Genomic DNA, 14,961 nt, shown 5'->3' with positions numbered 1-14,961 from the left:
GGAGGACCAGTGAGTTTTTCTGGCTTTCTCGGTCACATGACATTGCGATCAGTAGCTCCTCCATTTCCACTCGCTGTTGTGTTTATGTGGATCTCACGCGCTCCCAAAGTGTAATTACGGTGCGTGGAGGTGGACAAATAGCTATTTTACTAAACGCAAGGAGACGAAACTCAGAGATGAGTCCGGATGAGACTAAAATTACTAGACGACCACGAGTTCAGTGAAAAACAGTAGATAATTCAGCCTGTAATTTTCTCATAGGACAACTGAGAAGAAAAAAAAAAAAAAACACATACATGGTCTTTCAGTATGGGAATAAAATCACAGAGGATCACCCATAAAATAGAAAAAACGACTATAACTCAGCTACTCCAGGTAATAAACAGAAAATGTAAAAAAAAAAAAAAAAAACGGCCAACATTAGTAGGCTGTCAATGCTACAGTCAATTCTACAGTCAATACTCAGACCGTACTGCACTTTTATAACAAACTAAACACTAAGAACAAAATGAATGTAGGTTAAATAAAGGTTATATAAACAACTCTGACAAATCTGTTGAATTCCTGCTGCAGCTCCTCTATGAATATGAAGATTTTAGAAGGGTACGAGCACATACCTCACAGCTCTGCCACCTGTTAGGAATGTTGGGTCGTAATTTCTGCTCACACACCACCTTCCTCATTTCCTCCACTGATGGATCTGACTGCACCAGGTCATAATACGGCAGCTGGTAGTCTTCGTGAATGCCTGAGGAAAACATCCGTGTTATGCCAAAACATGTCCAGTACAGTCCATTCAACAGAGTTAAACAGAGCAAAAACGCAGTGGGTTCAGTTAAGGACGGAACACACTCACAAAAAAAAAACAAATCTGTGTCCCAGTTAAAGCTGACATATTTTGTGCTACTTTTAACACACACATTCATCAATCTGACCAAATGTGTTACAGCTGATAAATGCATAAAAATGTGTTTTTAATGAACGTCATCTTTTATGCTTTAATCAGTCTGCGTCAAAACACGAGCGGCAGCCAGGTTGGAATATGTAAGCAGCAATTTAATCTTGATTCTGGATTCATAAGGATAAATGAAGGATGCACAGATTGGATATAGAAAAGCGTGTATTATGAAACTAATGCAGTGAAAATGATTGATTTTAGTGGTGGTACCTCCAATAGAGCATCTGCTTGCGATTTCCCAGAAGACCAAGCCCATGGCGTAGATGTCTGCTCTCTTGAAGGACTCGAAATGCTTCATATTTATTGAATCATCAAGTACCTCTGGGGCCATATACCTGTTGGAAGACATTTGGGAGAATTTAATTGAAACGGAAAACTGCAGAGCGCAAATTTAACTTTAACAGGTTTAAATGCTGCTCTTTTAATTACGAAAACAAATATGCACCCTTTGGGTCACCTGAAGCTCATTTGAAAATATGAAATTAATTGCAGAAACTCATTTGGCTCTGCTGCTGCTGCTGTTTGGAAAACAGGAAACTAGGAATCTGAAAGCAGTTTCGGAGTGATTATGCAAAATACTAACAAGTTCTGAATCTAGTTAAAAACTAAGCTTTCAATGATAGCTTTCAGCATTTTCCTGTAAACAAAACAATCCGCGTTCCACAGTCTGCGAATCAGAGTGAAGAACCCTCCTCAAACAAATTTTACTCTTGAGAGGAGGACTGTTTTCCTTCAGCAGCAGTGGGGGTGGAGGGGTGTTAGCATAAGAGATAACAGCAAGCCGCGACTGGCATTTTTCTGTAGTCTTTCACAGGAAGGAAGGGTGTTAGCCGGGCTAATCTCCCCCATAATTCAGAGGAGGATGAAGTCACAGCCTTGAGTCTGATTTATCCGGACAGACTCCAGGGCCTGGCAAGGTGGAGCCAAGCGTGGGCCCTGAGCCCAGATAGTGCTGGGCTATCCCATGATGCCTCGGCCAGGCAAGGAACCGATGGGGCACTGCCAGAGTGTTCTGGGCCCGAGCACACTAATCGTTAATATCCCGACATGAACCGAGAGCTGCCCTGTATTTCACACCATTGAATTCATCTTTTCGTCTTTTTCCTCGGAATATAGCAGAGTATTTCAGCTCTGACTGAATTATAAGAAGTGCAAATCTCTGACTTTACAATGAGTTCTTAAGTGTGATCCATTGCGAAATGATTTGATTAGTCAACAATCCATCAAAATAATGCTAAAAATTGGCAGCAATTGTAGATATTTGGCCTGGTCTCAACTGCAGTGCCACATACTTTACAAAACAAAATATAAAAAAAAATCACTGTCAATTTACTCATCAACAACCCTAAAGTTTGCACACACCTCCTCATTCAATGTGTTTCCTTATTTAATTTATTTTCAAAATTAAGGGACACATATTAAATTAGATTAAGTTAAGTTAAGTTAGATAGAAACCAAACCAGAGGGATCACCCAATGAGATGGTGAAGGAAAAGCAGCAACTATTGTTCAGCACCTCCTGGAACTCCTTCCTTCAAGACGCTGAGAAAACTATACCAGGTGACTCTACCACATGAAGACACTGAGCTTCAAAATACCAAGGGTCTGCAGATCTGTCCTCAAAGCTACATATAATTTCTTACAAGAATCTAAAGTATAAAATACATGTAACATATTCTGTTTTGTTCAACACCTTTTGTTTATAGAATAATTCTGCATGTGTTCCTGTAAATAATAATAATAATAAAAAAAAAAAAAAAAAAAAAAAAATATATATATATATATATATATATATATATATATATATATATATAGAGAGAGAGAGAGAGAGAGAGAGAGAGAGAGAATATATAAATAGAATGAGAATGTGTCTAAAATTGACAAAATATTAATTTAGTCCCATGCCTCCAGATATTGTGAAGGGATCTGGACCAGCAGACCTCTACTTTACTATTCTACACAGCTAGATTAGATCAGTGGTCCCGCCCCGCTTGTGGCAGTGATTTCTCTGCTCTGACACACCCAGTTCACAACAGGAAGGGTTTGTTTATTAGTTCGTATGCTGAATCATGTCTGCTGGGAGCAGTGGGATCCCTGAATTAGACTATGTGGTAAGATTCAGAATGAGTATGCACTGAAAATGTGCAGAAAGGCTATTCTTCAGATAGTTTCAGTTTTGTTTGCAAGAGAGCGAGGAATGAAATCTATTAAATAAGTCCAGAGCAATGTGTCTGAAGGAGAGCAAGACACTGATTAAAATAAGCGGTGCACAGCAGCTGATAAACAGCGGAAAGCAGTCAACAGTGTAAACTATCTATACTGTACCATAGTATCTGAAATATTTATTTTATTTTTAAAAAGTGTGTTTATTCAAGTGAAACATATACTGATTTTATACCAAAATGAAAAATGGTGTGGTTATATCATATATATGCAATAATTCAGATTTAAAGTAAGGACAGCTTGACCATAAAAATGTCACTACAGTCAATACATATTTGATTTCACTTAAAAACAGTAAAATATCAGAGTACAAAAAAATCCTCGTCAGAATGGGCAATGCCATCTGTAGAAACTGGTTTAAAATGTATGAAATAATCAAAATAACACTGTTTACACCTGGTCACTTCATGTTAATACTATCTGGATTGTTGTATATTGTTTAAGATTTTAACCACATGCATTTACACATGGTCAAATATGTCTATAATCAATGGTGATAAACAATTAATGGTGTCTCAGAATAGGCAAATTTACTTCATCTGCAGCAATTATTACTGGTGTTTTGGTTGTACAGGAACTGGTACTTGAAATAATTAAATTATGTGTTCATACTGCACTTGTCAAATTGGACTCTTGAGGTGGTTTGAGAGATTAGACCCAGATAAGATATGTTGCATCAGTTTTACTGGGTGTGTATATCGAAGCTGTCCAATGAAAACCAATGAAAAAGTATCTTTATTTTAGTTGATTTTTAGTTTACCCCATAATTTGAACAGACAAACTGTCACTTACACTGTCTCAAAATTTCTTAATGAACGGAAAAACAGAAATACTTAAAAATGATCTAAAATAAACTCTTTTTACATTGACTTTCATTAAAAGTGTTGTTTTGGAGATACATGTTTTTCATTGGACAGTGACTATACACTGTATATATTGCATTTTTATGTGGCTTTTTTCCATTATTTCGCACTAATTGTATATAATAAATGTATCACTTAAGTTTAACATTAAAAAGATTTTAAATGTTCAAATTAAAAGGTCAACTTACTATTCAGAATTAAGTCATTATTATTCTAACATCTGTATTTCTATTAAAATTAATGAAATAAACTTTTGTTTAATTGATTGTGAATTTTAGTGCAGCAGTAATTTACACTAATCATACAGAGAAGCAGGTGAAATGGACTGGTAGCAGTGTGGGAGCAGAAGCCCGGCGCTACAGTGAAGCTGCACTGAAATATAATTCCTCTACCAGTCCACTAATATAGAGTCTAAAAAAGGCAGCACCCAGCCGTGTTCCCAGGGCAGACGCATCACAAAAAGAGAAACCTGTGATGATTGATGGCAATAAACATCAACAGTGTGGGATTTTGGGAGCTCATTAACTGCTTCAAGCCTGGCTACCACTTCACATACAGGCACCATTAAAAGCTGTACAGAGACAGCAAGGGTGAAGTCAAACCACTGCAACCAACTGCACCATGTCAATCTTTTAATCGTGGTAGAATTATGTGTTATATACAGTATTTTCTGTTAAATTATATTTTTAGGCCTGTAATGGTCAGCTGATGACCATTTATTAATATTAAAATAACTAATTAATTCATGTTTACTATGTGTGCAACCCTTATCATTTTAAAACTATTGGAATAAAAAAACATAAAATAATTTAAAAAAATACAATATGCCAATTTCAACATCTCTATTACTGAGAAATATGTGTCATATTTAAATATTTCAAATCATCCACCTAATTTTATTAAAAGACAAAGAGAACACAAGTAATCATATATAAATTGTGACCCATACAGAAAAGAAAGAAAGAAAGAAAGGAAAAATAAAGTCAATATTGATCTTTTTCTTAGTCAAAAAAATTATTTGAAATATGACCCAAGCAATGTGATCCGATTTTTTTTTTTGCATGCTAGTGTTCCCCATTCAGTCAGAAAAAAATGATTAGAAAAACAGGTGAAATTTGGAAGGGGACAAACAATATTACTATATGCAAAGGAGTAGGAGTGGGTTTGATATTTGGGGGGGGGACACATTTGCTAAAATGATTTAAATCCCACCCTATAGTGACTTAAAAAAACAATATTTGTGGAATTACAGTTAATCACAAAAAAGAAAAATCATTTTTTTCTGTTCTTCTGTTTATTATTAGTTAAATCCAACTAAACAACTAAATACAACAGATTTGGTTATTATAACCTCTGACCTAGCCTGTAAAGCCGGTGTTGTGCTGAAATCTGCAGTCCCGCCGTGAAAAGCACCCCCTCTCGTCAGCACGTACGCACCGTCTTCTTGATTAAAAAAAGTGGAGATAGTTGCTTTAGCTAACTTTACTTCTGAGAGGGGGTGCTTTTCATGGCGGAAGTGCAGATTTCGGCACGCTTTCAAAATATAAGTTTATTTTAAAACTATTTCTGCTTTTTCTACAGCCTATTTCTGATACTGGGTTACCCCCTAGTACCTAGCTAATCACTGTCTTCACAAGTCTTTAATTATAATTTCACTTCTGTAAAATTTCCAACCAATTTCATTCTTTCAATCTGTCTTTCCTTTACAATCTAAAGTGAACTCATCATTCCAAGCCTCGATCAGGCACTGCACACATTCAGTAGTGATGCAGTAGAGTCAACAATGAGACAAACAGCACCTCTGGCTGTTTTCAGGGGTCACTAAGGGTCTCCCACTGCTCTGTTATTTCAGAGCTTAATAGCAGAACAGTAGCAATGATGATGATGAAGGTCCAGGACTGTGCCACGTGTCCTGAATAGCACCCCCCTCACCCCCAACCCAGGCGCTATCCACCGGCATGTTGATGCCCAAGGGATATTAGCACCAATTTGCTGTGAGATATCAAAGCCTGCTGGCTAAACACTATAATGGAATAAAGTCTGTTTAATTACCACCTCCCACGGGTTAATCAGCGCACAGGTTTCAAAACGAGTCGCCAAACAGAGGCAGTGAAGAGAACATGTACTGAACGCAGGGTTCACCTACAAACTTTATTTTTTTGTTTTACAAACTCTCTCCATTTTTTAAGAGTGAAAATGTCCTTCGCAGAAAGAATGAAAAATAATTACAGCTCCAGCTGTACAGAGCTGTCAGTCGGAAGCATGCGTGTACGTGCGCTCTCTCCATGGCTGCTGCAGTGCAGAGAAGGTGTATTTGTATGAGCTGTGCGTTGCCATGTGGTGACTCACTCGCACATACACCGCTGGCTGCCGTAGCGCTTTCTCTCCTGCCTGGAGTCAGATATGTGCCCGCTAGGAGCTCCAGTCACACTATACCTCATTACTAACAACTGCTACGAAAGCAATTGAGAACTACTGTGAGCCTGAATGGAGTAAAAGAAAAGAGAGAGGTGTGTTTGAATCACAAAAGCTACAATAAAGATGTCCACACGCAGGTGATTTCAGTGCTCTAACACACCTAAGGAACCCGAGAGTGACCTTGAACATGGTGTGTCAGCAGAGAAATTACTCAACTGTCAAACAGTGACGTACTCGGGGCCATTAAGACCAGATCTTAAAATACACAGGGTACATGAACTTTTACAAACTATACAATTTCAAACAACTGACAGACACTGTGCAATCTTAAAAGTAAAAAAAAGAGCTTCCTACATTAAAAAAAGTAAAGCGCTGAATTTCCAAGCTGCCAATTTACAGATTTAATCTGTAAATTCTAATTTCTTCTTGAGTATCAAAAGCTATATTTACTCAGTATGTAAAAGTGGCCCAAATCCAAACTTTTTGTGGTATTAACTCTCTATGGCACAGTGTTGCCATAAGACAACAAACAAAAATTTAGGTTATTGCACCATATCTTATTTTTTAGGTTTTTACCTTCCATTCCCTTTAAGAGACAGGTGTGCTCTGACTTTGGTGGATTGCTATTTTAATGGTGCTGCTCTTCTGAACTTCTGAGCAGAAGAAACTACTGGAAATGCGCATAAACAGATATTTACAGGAACATTGTTATTTTATTTAGTATTCTTTTTATTGTTGATGTAAAAGTTGAGTTTGTGTGTGTGTGTGTGTGTGCAAGATAGATAGATAGATAGATAGATAGATAGATAGATAGATAGATAGATAGATACTTTATTGATCCCCGAGGGGAAATTCTAGACGATAAATAAACGTAAAAAAAAACTCTGAAAAACACGGAGACGGAGCTACTGGATCAGGCAGCCACTCGCGTCGGCGCCGGAAGTAATCGTGTGTGTGTGTGTGTGTGTGTAACCGTTAGGGGTGTACATGCGTCGTGCGTGAGGCACCTGCATTGCCAAGATAGAATGAATGTCTGAAGGGTGACTGCAGTCTAGGTTCTAATCAGTAACAGTAACACACCTGTGTTTTCCGTTGCCAAGATAGCAATACGCCAGAAATTTACCTCAACTCACCTCACTTCCATGAACCATGAACTCTTACACACAATACAATTTCAAACAACTGACAGAGACTGTGGAATTTTACATTTTAAAAATAGGAGATTCCTACACTGACAAAGGTAAAGCATTAAAACATTTGGATTTAGTCGAATTTCTTCTGCTTTTTTGCTTATTACACCATACCCTATTTTTTATGTATTTACTTGGTGTGCGCTGACTTTGGCGGATTGCTATTTTAATGGTGCCGCTCCTCTGCACTTCTCAGCAGAGGAAACTGCTGGGAACGTGCATAAGCAGTTAATTTACGGGAAATGTTATTTTGTATTTTGTGTCTGTGTGTAACGATCAGGGTGTACATGCGTAGTGCATGGGGCTCCTGCATTGCCAAGACAGCAATGAATGTCTGAAGGGTGACTGTAGACTACGTTCTAATCAGTCAATTGCGCACCAGATATTTACCTGAACTCACCTCAGGAGACGGCTTGAGATCACCCCTAACTGTATGAGCTGTGAGGTGTTATCTTGTGACTAAGGTTGGGGCGAGGTCTGATAGTAGGTGCCAGATGAATGGGAAAAATATATTTCTGAAGTTAAACGTAAAGGTACTTAACATTCCTCAGTCCACAGTTTTCATGTGTGAACCAGGAATACATCATAGAAGACATTACCACCCACAATGGACAGCACAGTGAGCTGTATTGATTGTGACCAGTGGCATTTCTCAATGGCAATAATCACATCTACATTCAATGCAGGATAACCCAGGCTTATATGTCACATGAAAAATGGCATGCGACACAGTTCTAGTTCCTGTCACATGACATGTGGCATGTCAGTGTATAAACTGGGCAGCTCATTAACCCATGTGGTACACTCTGGTGCTGTTTTTCTCATTAGGTTCAACCTAAAAGTCTTATTTAATCAGATCACTGAACACTATTTCATATTACAGATCTTACAAACATTGTTTTAGTTTAAAAATAATGGCCTTAGATTAACTCCTTAGATTTGTTCTCTCAAACTACCACTATCAGATCTTCTACAATGCCAATCACTCTTGATGAAACTCCTGACTTGGACAATTACTTCAGAGCGTAAGAATCTGCTGGGAGCAGCAAATCGTGGATAGAATCTGGCTAAGGAAGTGCAGAGTGTAGATCTACTGTAAGAGAAATGAGGGATTTGCAATAAGTGTGTCAGAGGAAGCTTCACATTACCTTTTGGTGCCCACTCGGTGGTTGGGGGCGATGTCAATAGTGTCTGTGGCCGAGTCATGGCGCACAGCCAAGCCGAGGTCTGCGATGCAGCAAGTTCCGTTCTTCTTCACTAAGATGTTCTTGGATTTCAGATCCCTGTGAGCGATAGCCGGCTTGCCTGAAATTCAACAAGACAGCATGTTATTAGACTGGGGGTATGGATGTCAATACGGCTAAAATCCTTGCTTTATATGGTTCCTCCACAGTTTTAAAGTGAGAAATCCCTTAAAATAAGGATACAGTGTAGATACGGGAATCACTAGCGAAGGGGGAGGCAGATTTCGGCACATCACTGGTTCTTTTTCTTCTTCTATTGTTTATTGGATGACTATAGTCTCCAATTTGTCTGAAAGTGGGATTGTCTTAAACTCTCTGAACTGATCTCTGACTGAGATGGTCACTATCAAAAATCAGGGGTCATCATAAAGCAGGGGTCGCAATTAAGTTTTATGTGGGGGGCCACAAAAAAAAATGGAAAATGAAATGTAATAGGAACTAGTAGCTCTCCAGCCCAGAGGCTTGTTGAACCCAATCGCAGAACAGTTGAATTCAAGACAGGAAGGAAAAGAAAAAAAAAATAAATAAATGAACACACTGCTTCTCACGTGTGATCGAACCTGTGTCGCTATGGTCGCGGTCCAATACACTAACACTATACACTCCCAGCTAGTGAATTGGGACAGGGCCGAAAAAAAAAAAAAAACGTCCTTATACGGAGATAGGGAGCCCAAGAACGGTGATAAAAACGTTAAAAGGGGGGGAAACTAAAGTCACAGGGAAGGCATGTAAACAAAAGCTTTTCAGAGAAGCATTTTATTTATTTATTTATCATTATCGTTCACTATAGTTCAAACAACCTCACGGGCCAGATGTTTCATGCTTGCGAGCCTCCTCTCTCCTAAAGCTTCAGATCAAAGTATGAAGGTGTGAAAGCACCTGCAGTGTAGTGTTCAAGCAGAGTTCAAGCATTTTCTGCCAATTCCAGATGATATACAGTATATTTCACAGAGTGAAATATTAATTTAATCAACACAAACTCAAAATACACACAATTAATAGAAGGAAAAATCTGATTTCTATACTGGGGATTGAATTATATGACCTAGGTCTAGCTGAGCTGCGGAAAGTAAGAAATCTCTGTCAGCTGGAAGGCCGGAAAGCTTGTCAATTCCAATGATATACTGTATGAAACAGTAATGGAACAGCTGCATCGACTGGAAGGAAAGGACTTGAAGACCAGAGGCAGCGAGGGCGAGAGGGCAGGGTTTGACTGTAGTGGTGCAGTGCAGTTACTGAGCGCATTGTAAAAACTACAGAGATTTACAACACCTTCACTTACGCAGAAACTGCTTTAAAGAAACCTGCCTTATACATTATACACATGGAGAAAAGTACACACATAGATATACACACTAACACACACACACAAATACACTGCCTGAGGAGTCCTTCGCAGCATCGGCCTGAGCTAAATAAATGGATTTGCTATATTCCTGGCAGGCTCGCCAGCGCTTCTGGTCCAGCACTCCAGTGTGTGTGAATGAGACAGTCTGCAGTCACACCAGGAAAACGGGCAACAGTGTGTAGCAGGAACAGCATGGTAATCATCTTCACCTAGACGTGTTTTAATGCTTCTTGGCCTAGCCTACATACCCATACATGCTGAAAAAAAAAAGACCTGTGAAAATGAAGTGAAAAAGTACATTTGGAGAAAACTTTTCATATGCTTCAATTTCAGCTTTTTTTTATACTTTATTTTTTATTTTGTTACACATTTTATATATAAAAAAAGGATGCCACTACACCAAAGTGGTGTTAATAGGCTTGATTGTTCTGGAACAGTGCAGCTTTATTGAGCATTAATACCCAATTTAATGGCTGCAATATAACAAAAAAAAAGAGACAGCAAAGCGTCCTCTAACAATCATACGTCAATGATACGCTTCTGAACAAAAAGCTAAACAATAAAATTGCTATATTGTTCTGTCTCTCCAGAACAAAAAGAAATTGCTTGGTCACACTTCAAGTGAACAGCCCATCTCAATTACAACAATAGTAATAGTAATAATTAAAATAATAATAATGAAAGAAAAACAGGCCTACGTCTGTTACGTTTTGTTAAACTCTTTAGAAAAATGATTCAAACCGATGCTGAAGGAACAAGACGTCTTCTAAACGTACGGTAATAATCATCACCTTGCTATCAGCCGCAGAGAACGCGTGCTGCCTGACTGAAGCTGAAGCAACAGCTCAGCTGAGGAGGACAGCTTAATTAACATCTGTTAAGCATTCACACACAGACTGTGTCCTACAGGGATCAGCCTGAGACTGCAAGTGAACGAGGCAGGAGCCAAAACGCAGCCTTTAGTCTTTCCCCTCTTATGTTAAGGATGAGGAGATTTTGGTTTCCAGGAGTCCTGGGGTTCTTAATGGATTCAAACAGCTCAATCTAGACTGGGTAAGAACATGGTACAGTATTAGAGATGGTGTAAAATTGATTTGATGAGATTCAGGATCAGGCCAATTTCAGCTGAAAATGTTTAACTGTATTATTTTTAAATCAGCAAATGTGAAATTGCCTGATTTATCAGGATTAATAATGCAGCTTTTAATAAAACGCAAACTGTACACTATATCCACACTATATAATGTTATTGTGCACATTTAGTTTAGGTATTTTCTATTAGATAAAGTTGCATAGAGTGGTAAGGTGTTTAGTGCAATTATCATGGCAAGGCCTGATCATATAATGGTTAATTATAAAATAAATGGTATTATAAAAGAGTTTATTCTGCTTTTGATGAAGTCTTTAATATCCAGAGAAGACTTTCTACTACTAGTGCACCTCAAAAAATATAAATAGATTATCATTGAAAAGTTACTTTATTTCAGTAATTCAGTTCAAAATGTGAAACTTTTATAGATGCATTACACAGAGAGTGATCTATTTTACGTTTTAAAGTTTTTTGCTGTTGATGATTATGGCTTACAGCCAATAAAAACCCAAAGTCAGTGATCTCAGAAAATTAGAATATTATATAAGACCAATTGGTACTTGTGGCAGTGTGGGCAGTGTGCCAAGTCCTGCTGGAAAATAAAATCTGCATCTCCATAAAAGTTGTCAGCAGAGGGAAGCATGAAATGCTGTAAGATTTTTCGGGAAAACACTGCACTCACTTTGGACTTGATATCACAGAACACAGTGGATCAACACCAGCAGATGACATGACTCTTGAAACCATCACTGCTCTTAAGCAGTTTGGACTGTGTGTCTCTCCACTCTTCCTCCAGACTCTGGTCCCTTGATTTCCAAATAAAATACTAAATTTACTGATAATCAGTGATGGTTTGGAGAGTCATGTCATCTGCTGGCGTTGATCCACTGTGTGTTATATCAAGTCCAAACTCAGTGCAGTTTTTGTTTTCCAAGAAAGTTTTACAGCACTTCATGCTTCCCCTTTGCTGACAACTTTTATGGTGATGTGGATTTCATTTTCCAGCAGGACTTGGCACACTGCACACACTGCCATAAGTACCAATTGGTTTTGTATAATATTCAAAATTTCCCGGACAATGATTTTGGGGTTTTCATTGGCTGTGAGCCATAATCATCAACAATAAAAGCTTTTTTTATATAATATATGAGTTTCACATTTTGAACTGAATTACTGAAATAAAGTAACTTTTTAATGATATTCAATTTGTTTGAGATGCAGTAGTAGATTTCCAACTCCTCAACTCCCATACCCCTAACCCAAAGAGTATTGGATGGAGCCCCATTTTTCCAGAGTCTACTGTTCAACTGCTGCATAGCTCAGTGCTGGAAGGCTTTGTATACTATAGTAGTATACTTTGTGTGTGCTATAGTAGTGAGTTGCTCAGTTGCCTCAGCAATTTCACCTCCATGATTCTTCCATATTCTATCCTTTTTTTCAAGTTTTACACTTTTTGATAATTTATTGGAAACTTAAACTTGCTAATGTAGTAGAAGTGAAGTCCACATACATTAATGCCTTGATAGCCCTTTCAGACCTTGCAAATAATAGAATTATGGGTCCAAGAAGTAGCACTGTTGTTATGTTATTAATACATATGTATGACATGATATGATATATGATATTTTTGTTCATTCTCCAGTAAACAGACTCAGATCTCAGGCAGAGATAAAGGGCCCAGGTGATCTCCACATTATTTCTTTCAGGTCAAGCTACAACAAGCATGTGGAAAATAGCTTAGCCTAAATGGTAGAGTGAGCCTGAAGAGTGTGCATCCTCAGTCTCTCAGCATGAATGGGCTCCTAAGCTTTTCATTATACCATCCATTACAGCACTGACAGGAAATCCTGAGAAAACAGGCAGCAGGGAGTGAAGTAGCCGTATTGATTTTTGAAATTGTTTGGTTGTGTTTTGGTTTCTATTCTCAAAACTGAAAAGTCTTTTTCCTGTATTTTTTTTAGTTTTTTTTTTTTCTCCCAGGCGCAACAGCTCCTGCTCGCTTCAGCTGCGAGGGTAATTTAGCAGGCAGGTGTTGACCCCTTACCTTGTGTTCCTACGATCTCCATGTGCAGGTGGGCCAGGCCGCTGGCGGTGGACAGAGACAGCTTGATCATGCCCTCCACCGTCACTGTGTACCTGTTCAGGTAATCAAACAGGGAGCCGTGCTCATGGTAGTCCGACACCAGCCACAGCTGGGTCCAGGTTCCATTATCTAAGGAGAGGTGGGGTTGGGGGGAGGTAGCAAAAGAGAGAGAAAGAGAAAGAGTAAAAAAGAGAGAGAAAGAGAGAGAAAGAGAGATTAATGGACAGAGTAAATAACAACCCTGCTCACAGCCAAGCAACTACAGATGGCTAGTGTAATCTCCGAGCAGCTGGGCCGACTCCTTGCACTGCTCTGGCCTTACATAAACACACTTTATTCTCCACCACACTCACACACAAACTCACACTTTCACTTACACTCATCCTCTGCAACCACCCCTCCACCCCTCCACTCCCAGCCCTCAGTACAAACTTCCAAACAAATCACAAATACAATAATTGGCAAACATCTCTGTAAACACGGCTCTCTGTGTTTTCCAGAAGCTGTTTTCTCCCAAGCCTCCTCGGCCCCATCAAGAACCAGCATTAGGTCTCGTGTCGATAAACTTTTTAAAGACAAAACTAATTTGTAAACCCAAAGTTGAGTTGCGAGAGCCAGCTTTGTGCTCAATTAACTCTGTCAGAAGCTAAACAAGAACTATTACCACAGTTCTACAGCTGAAGCTGGAGCTGGAGCTCAGGGAACGAGTAAGATAAAGTGGTGGCACCAAATGCAAATTAAGTTGTGATTTGAGGCAACCACACAAACAGGGAGCTCATACAGCAGACTACAACCCTAAATCAGATAAAGCTGAGAAAAGTATGTTTTTATCCCATTTACACACTGACTTTTTTCCATTTTAGACCGTATTAACTAAGGGTGGGTGATATGGATCTAAAATAATATCACAATACTTCTGGGTATTTCTGTGGCAACGGAATTTTTGACAATTTGACTAAACATTAATTAAAAAAAAAAGTTTTATTTAGTATAAATAGCATATAAATAGTTTTACATGAACAGTAGAACACACATAAACAGTAAAAGTATCAGGACCCTGATTTTCTTTATAATAATATAAAGAAAAATGTAACCTATATTAAAGTAATGTAACAACAAAAATCCACACAAAACTAAATTGCAGAACATCGGATGGGATTTTTTTTATATCTTGTCAAAATGTTTGGTGATATTATTTTACACAATAAGATATGGCACACTCCTAGTGTGAACCCAAGATATTTGATGTTTTGTATGGTCAAACTGATTTTGTTTGTTTTTGTAAATATTGTAATGTGCGCAGGCAGGGGAACTGTGGGTCCACCCCACGCTATGACACGCAGCCCCGGTCTGTCCCAGCTGGTCCGCATTGGACCGATTAGACCCTTTTACAGTCTTTACTCAATGAGACACTACAGGTGAAAGAAAGGCTGAGGCAACACGGACCTAAGACTCCAAAATAAAGCGAGTAGAGCCCCATTTGGCTGTTTACATGTTTATTTGAGTTGTTTTGGGTGTTGGTAAAGGGTGCTTTTAAATAAAGGT

At 38.5% G+C, this 14,961-nt stretch overlaps 1 protein-coding gene across 1 annotated transcript in view; it reads right to left on the bottom strand.

Moving 5' to 3' along the window:
- The window catches only part of tgfbr1b (transforming growth factor, beta receptor 1 b), an 88,938-nt gene that overhangs the window by 13,773 nt on the left and 60,204 nt on the right, over positions 1–14,961 (bottom strand). Inside the window, exons 5-8 of the mRNA XM_007233388.4 lie at positions 13,378–13,545; positions 8,800–8,956; positions 1,169–1,293; positions 618–748 (exon numbers count right to left, since the gene is read on the bottom strand). Coding sequence (XP_007233450.3) covers positions 618–748; positions 1,169–1,293; positions 8,800–8,956; positions 13,378–13,545 — 581 coding nt within the window. The remainder of the gene's footprint in view (positions 1–617; positions 749–1,168; positions 1,294–8,799; positions 8,957–13,377; positions 13,546–14,961) is intronic.

This window comes from Astyanax mexicanus, chromosome 6 (genome assembly GCF_023375975.1).
Source record: "Astyanax mexicanus isolate ESR-SI-001 chromosome 6, AstMex3_surface, whole genome shotgun sequence".
Classification (NCBI taxonomy): Eukaryota; Metazoa; Chordata; class Actinopteri; order Characiformes; family Acestrorhamphidae; genus Astyanax; species Astyanax mexicanus.
Note: the sequence above shows the minus strand (reverse complement) of the source record. Positions and strands in the feature narration are given on the sequence as shown.